We start from the raw sequence: 6,619 nt of genomic DNA, 5'->3' as shown, positions 1-6,619 counted from the left end.
CAGTCGACAATACTCAGAGCGTCCTGTAGCTCAGCCTCTGATTGGTCAGACCACCGCATTACGTTCCTCGTCACTACCGCTTCGCGATCCTTTGTTTATACTCCGAAGCAGAAAAATGGCGGCATGGTCTGATTTCCCCTAACGGAGGGAGAGAGACAGCCTTATAGCCTCTCTCTTGAATGGCGATAGCAGTGGTCCAACGTTCTTTCCTCTGGTAGCACACGTAATGTGCTGGTGAAAGTTCGGCATGACTTTTTTAGGTTTGCCTTGTTAAAGTCCCAGCCACCACCACAGCCGCGTCGGGATACTTGTTCTGATGCCGACATAACACATCGTGTAGGTCCGATAATGCTAACGCCGTCGGTGTCCGCTTGTGGTGGAATGTAGACGGCTGTGGTGATGACCGAGCTGAACTCCCGGGAAGGTAGAATGGACGGCATGAGATCGTCAGATGTTCCAGGTCTGCGAGCAGGAGCGAAAGAGTCTTAATGTTTTTGGGTCACACCACATGTTGTTTGTCGCCAAGCAGACCCCTCCACCCTTAGATTTACCAGACTCTTCCGTTCTGTCTGCACGGAAAACAGAGAAGGACTGGTTTGGACATATGACTCGATCGGCACCAGCGGTCAGCCAAGTTTCCGTCAGACAAAGATGTTACAATCCCGCATGTCCCGTTGGAATCTGATCCTTGCCCCAAAATCATCCATCTTATTTTCAGAGACTGGGCGGTAGCAAGAAGGATGCTGGGCAGAGGTGACGGTGGGCTTGAACTCTCAGTCTGTTCCAATTCGCTCCGTTTCCCTCGATGTTTTCGGTAGTCCCCCGTAGTGCGGCTCCACTGTTGTTGTTGCGGTTCGCTTGCATCAATCTCCGCCGGCCACGCTGGATCGATGGAAAAAGTGGACAAAAACCCTTGTTTTGCGCAAAAGTTTATGTCCAAAAGTGTGCTGCGGTCGTATGTTGTTAGTGCCGATGTGTTTGTGGCAAAGAAAATATTAAAAATAAACACAAAAACTAAAAGAGCGCACAATCTCCGCGGAGCTGCCGCGACGGCGACTGGACACTGCCGCGCCATCTCAGAAAAATCAGTTATATTTGATTTATTTGGACAAATGGCCACGACAGTATTATTCACTTTATGTCGGACAAAAAGAGACAAACATAATTTCGATTTTCCGTGTGTTCAACATTAGAAAATTGACAGTAAAGATGACTTTGACTTTGACAACATTTTGATTAAAACTGAATTAAGTAAGTACACAACAATTATTCAAGAAGCTCATCTGAGTGCTTGAATAATATCAAGAGCAACCCGTCGGCCTAACGTGTTTCACCAGAAGACTACAGCAGACACACGGCGGCACACAACTGGATCAAAGACTGGGAGGTAGAGAGGAATCAGTAAAACAAGAAGGTTTCAAAGCTCATATCATCTAATCTTCTCAGTTGGACCCAGAAATAACACATAAAATATACTGCAAGTCTGATGAGGGACGTGGAACAGGTGAGAGGGTGGGCGGAGCAGCAGGGTGACGGGGAATGGAGAGAACAGGAGGGTCACTGAAGGTCAGAAAGGAGTCTCAGAAATTATTCAACAGTGAAAACAAACACTACGAGAAATACGTTTGCTCTCTACGAACTCGGCTTCCTGATTTTGAATTTGACTTTTTGTCATTATGGTTAAGACTTGCACCTGCCTGCTGTGTATGTCAATCAAAAGAAATAATAGATGCACACTGGAACCCCCCAAAAAATGAAAAAAAGTATTTTAGTTTGTAAAACAATCTGGATTCTTTAAAGTGACTATTAGAAAATAGAGGAAAGGATGAAACACAGAATAAGTTCTCCTCGTTTATTATGTTTTTTCTTTTCTTTCTTTGAAGTATTTTATTTTAAGTTTCTACAAGTTACACCAGACAACAAACAACAACAAAGAATAAATAAAAATGACATTACAGCATAACAACCAACTCTACGAACATTTAGACAAGGACAGAATAAAAAATAGAAAATAAATAAATATATATATTTTAAATACATAAATAAAATTAATACAATACATTAATAAAATATATACAATTTAAACAAAACACAAGCGTAAATTGAACATAAATCATCACATTGTTTTCTTCTTGAATTCAAACAGATGCAAGATTCTCTTGATATGCTGTCGTCTGAAAATGAAGACTTGGTGTTGAGCCTTTAGTGATGGATTGAAGATGATGAAATGGACTCGCTGTATTTCCAACGTCACATCATAACGGGTTATATGCAGATTTAAGTGATGAGGGATTCTTTTGAGAGTTTTGTATTCTTTGTCTGCCACAACTCAGATGATCTACATATTCATATTTGTCAAGGTCATTTTCTGTTACTTGTTTCAATCTAGATATGAATGGACTGAATATTTTCCCGTGGTTGAACTCTGCTCTCTGTTTAGCATCACTAACCACCACATTAAATCTGACTTCATTTCACGTGAGATCTTTAACCTCCAACGTTCAGAATGTCTTTCTAAAAAAAAAGACTTTGCCATTTCCATCTTTCTGAAGTTTTAGTCATTAAGTCGGCTCGTCTTTATCTCCACTCGGCAGACAGAAGCATATTAATATCCATCACTAATGTCATGTACTGCACAGAACCCTCGCTTGGAAAGTTTAGGAGGAACAACGATCTCGGATGTAAATTTATGTTAATTAAATGTGCTCTCGAGAGCGAAAGTGTTGCCGTGTTTCAGCTTCATTTAACAAGGAAGCAGAAGACCTCGGCTGCTCCTCAGCACTCTCTTCATACCACATGTGTTGTCACTTTAATGACAATGCAGGGATTTGAATTGGCGTACAATTCATAAATGCACTTTAGGCTCATCAATAAAGAGTGAATCCAATATGAAAGAAGTATAAAGCAATATAAAGTCACTTAAATTTAGCAGTTGTACATATCTTATCACTTTATTACTATTTGTTGGAGCTATTTATTTTGACATTTGTATTTAGTTCTATTGTTTAATCATTGCCTACTTAGGTTATATTGTGATATGTTAGAAGAGTTTTTTCTTATGATAATTTTAGTTTAGTTCATTGTGATTGTTGTTTAAATATATTTAGTTTTAGGGTCACTGATTGGGTAACACTGGGATGCACCTGTGGTTATCTGTAGGTGTGGGTAGCTTCAGGACCAGCATGCACCGGGGTGGCCGATGTTTTTTTTTTTTGTGTCAACACTTTGTTTGTTCTTTTTGATTGTTTAGTAAATAAATTATAGGAATAATGACATACGGAAATGGAGATTACTTTCTTTTAGCTGCGTCAACTGAAAAACCTCCACGGTGCGTCAGTGGCAATTTGATTTATAGTTATATTTGATTTATTTGGACAAATGGCCACGACAGTATTATTCACTTTATGTCGGACAAAAAGAGACAAACATAATTTCGATTTTCCGTGTGTTCAACATTAGAAAATTGACAGTAAAGATGACTTTGACTTTGACAACATTTTGATTAAAACTGAATTAAGTAAGTACACAACAATTATTCAAGAAGCTCATCTGAGTGCTTGAATAATATCAAGAGCAGCCCCGTCGGCCCTAACGTGTTTCACCAGAAGACTACAGCAGACACACGGCGGCACACAACTGGATCAAAGACTGGGAGGTAGAGAGGAATCAGTAAAACAAGAAGGTTTCAAAGCTCATATCATCTAATCTTCTCAGTTGGACCCAGAAATAACACATAAAATATACTGCAAGTCTGATGAGGGACGTGGGAACAGGTGAGAGGGTGGGCGGAGCAGTCAGGTGACGGGGAATGGAGAGAACAGGAGGGGTCACTGAAGGTCAGAAAGGAGTCTCAGAAATTATTCAACAGTGAAAACAAAACACTACGAGAAATACGTTTGCTCTCTACGCAACTCGGCTTCCTGATTTTGAATTTGACTTTTTGTCATTATGGTTAAGACTTGCACCTGCCTGCTGTGTATGTCAATCAAAAGAAATAATAGATGCACACTGGAACCCCCCAAAAAATGAAAAAAAGTATTTTAGTTTGTAAAACAATCTGGATTATTTGGTTGTGTTTGATGACACGGACACTCACATGCTGGTAGATCTAAAAAGCAGAACATCAGGAGGTCACATTCTTTTGTTTGAGGGCAGTAGGTTGACTTAATTAATAATGATTAATAATAATTTCTCTTGAAATTGGCCAGAGTGACAATGTGGTGTTACACTAGCAGACAGCAGGCAAAATCATCAAGTGTGCCTATAAAGATCTGGACATCGCAAATGAGATCATACGCACCTACCATATATACCGAAATATAACAACATTATCTGCATGTGGATACTGACTTGTGCTTGACACTCCCTTTTTGCATCTACACCTCGTGATAATGAGCCTCCTAATTATCCTGATTCTCGCTAAAAATGTGGACTAATAATATGCAAATAGGTTATCTAAGGGTGGCGGACTTGTCAGCAACCACAGCTAGAGTCCCTGAAAAAGGGAAAGAGTCACATGGAAGGTCTTCATTTATTTTCCAATCACTTACCAACTTAATTCACTTTTTTAGAGTGGATACTTATTACCGACTGCCATAGGTGCAGCTGTTGCCGTGAGAAAGCTAACAGGAAGTGATTTAGGCAACCGTACAATTTTCTTGATGAGTCCGATCTGTATTTTTTAAATCCTTTTAAATGGGATATCCAGATATCCAGTGGGTACGGAAAGTATTCGGACCCCTTTAAAGGCATTAATATATATTATTATATATTTTTTTACATTGAATAGCATATTTGAACTAGGGCTCCAGGGCTCTGCTCAATAAATAATAATAATAATAAAAACTTTATTTATATAGCACCTTTGAAAACCAAGTTTACAATGTGCTCTACAGAGAATCAAGGCAAAACAAATAGAATAGTAAGATACAAATATAAAATTTAAATACAAATAAATAAATACATTTAAAAAAGCTAAATTAGGGGAACTAAAGAACTGCATAAAACTGCACAACTTTAGTTCAAAAGCTCCGACGTGCTCCAATTGTTCTTGCAGAGAGGTAATCATGACACTTACTAATACTAACTACCCAGGAAATATGAAACATGCCGTAAAAAAAAAAAAAGAGCTGTACCAAAAAGCAGTACGCTAAATGCTTTCACGAGCCGTCATTGTTAATCCCACACGGGTTTATTGTGTCGGATTATGCTCCGCTTGAGTATCAAAGAGACTCTTGTATATTTGAAAAGCCATTAAAAAAAAACATCTTGAAGACAAAGAAAAGGAATTATATATACCCAGTATTCATATTTGCATGGCTGGTTTTCGCTGCATCGTTTATACATCAATGTCAGCTACTTCTGTTTCCAAAAGCGTCTCTTCGTGTACTTTCCATTCTGATGATATTTGAGTGTACCTGTTAGGCAAACACAGATTATTGCTTCTGCAAAAACATTAATATTTGGCAGCGCGGAGAAGGAGACAGACAGTCATTGTTCTACAGGCGGCTGGAAGCTTCACTGTGGAAAGTTACTTTGAGATTTCTGGTGCAGGCAAGAAGTAAAAGTACAACAAAAAGTCTCTTTGTAAAGCTTTTATTTTTCTTATGATATAAAGAAAAAGCACAGCAAGGAACATAAACGCTTTCTGACTCTAAGTGTGTGAGATCTGACAAAAGAAGTGACTTTTAATGTTGTATTAATATATTCAGCATGTGTTGAAATTAGGTTTTTACATAAACAGAATAATTTGAGTTGATTCTGAAACTGTGCTTTTATGCAGAGATGTCATATACATAAATACATATATATACATATATGTATATATATATACATATATATATGTATATGTGTATATATATACATATATATATATATATATGTACATATACGTATATATGTATATATATATACATGCAGATACATATATATATATATCAATCCTCTGCTTATTCTTCTCATATTTTGACACAAACCGTGACTCAAGTGCATCGTCTTTGTAGAAAAAGTGCTTTAAAAACGAACACCAAAGTCCAAAGTCGTGTTCAACAGGACCAACGTCGTGTTTTTTGATCCACACATTAATTCTGCACGCTGCCTGTCGATAAATGATTTTCAATACGTCGGAGAATTATCGCCGTAAGCACACAAATGCCTATTTTCATTTTTTCAATATTTACAATGACATTTAAAACGACAGCAGGAAGGAACTACAGAAAACCCTCACACATTGTTCTGTTTTTGGACTTGGCATCTCACCGGTCCACCGGTACCAGTGGCTCGTGAAGCACTGAACTCTGGGGGAAATCCTCTTGCTCCGCCCCCGTCGGGGTCACAGGGCGGCTCTGTGGCGCTCCCGCTAAATGAAATACTCCTTTTGGTTCTCGCTGAGCGCGCTCAGAGAGTCTGCCTGGCTGCTGAAGGGCGGCTCGTGGCCGTCCTCCGGCTGCGCTGCTTTGACTTCCTGGTTCCCATACGTCTCCTTCCTGCTGCAGAGGAATCTGGCCAATATCGCCGAGGCGACCGCGGTGACGAAGATCACCACTGCAATCAGCCCTAATAAAAAACAACAACAACAACAAATGGACTTGGACCTTTTTTTTCTCAATTTCTCAACGAC

At 39.1% G+C, this 6,619-nt stretch overlaps 1 protein-coding gene across 1 annotated transcript in view; it reads right to left on the bottom strand.

Moving 5' to 3' along the window:
* Positions 1 to 5,579: 5,579 nt before the first annotated feature.
* LOC130194140 (contactin-associated protein-like 4) overlaps positions 5,580 to 6,619 on the bottom strand; it is an 87,934-nt gene continuing 86,894 nt past the window's right edge. Inside the window, exon 23 of the mRNA XM_056415033.1 lies at positions 5,580 to 6,555. Coding sequence (XP_056271008.1) covers positions 6,359 to 6,555 — 197 coding nt within the window. The 3' untranslated portion in view covers positions 5,580 to 6,358. The remainder of the gene's footprint in view (positions 6,556 to 6,619) is intronic.

Source organism: Pseudoliparis swirei, chromosome 5, assembly GCF_029220125.1.
Source record: "Pseudoliparis swirei isolate HS2019 ecotype Mariana Trench chromosome 5, NWPU_hadal_v1, whole genome shotgun sequence".
In the NCBI taxonomy this organism is placed as follows: Eukaryota; Metazoa; Chordata; class Actinopteri; order Perciformes; family Liparidae; genus Pseudoliparis; species Pseudoliparis swirei.
This window is presented reverse-complemented; position numbering and strand designations above follow the sequence as displayed.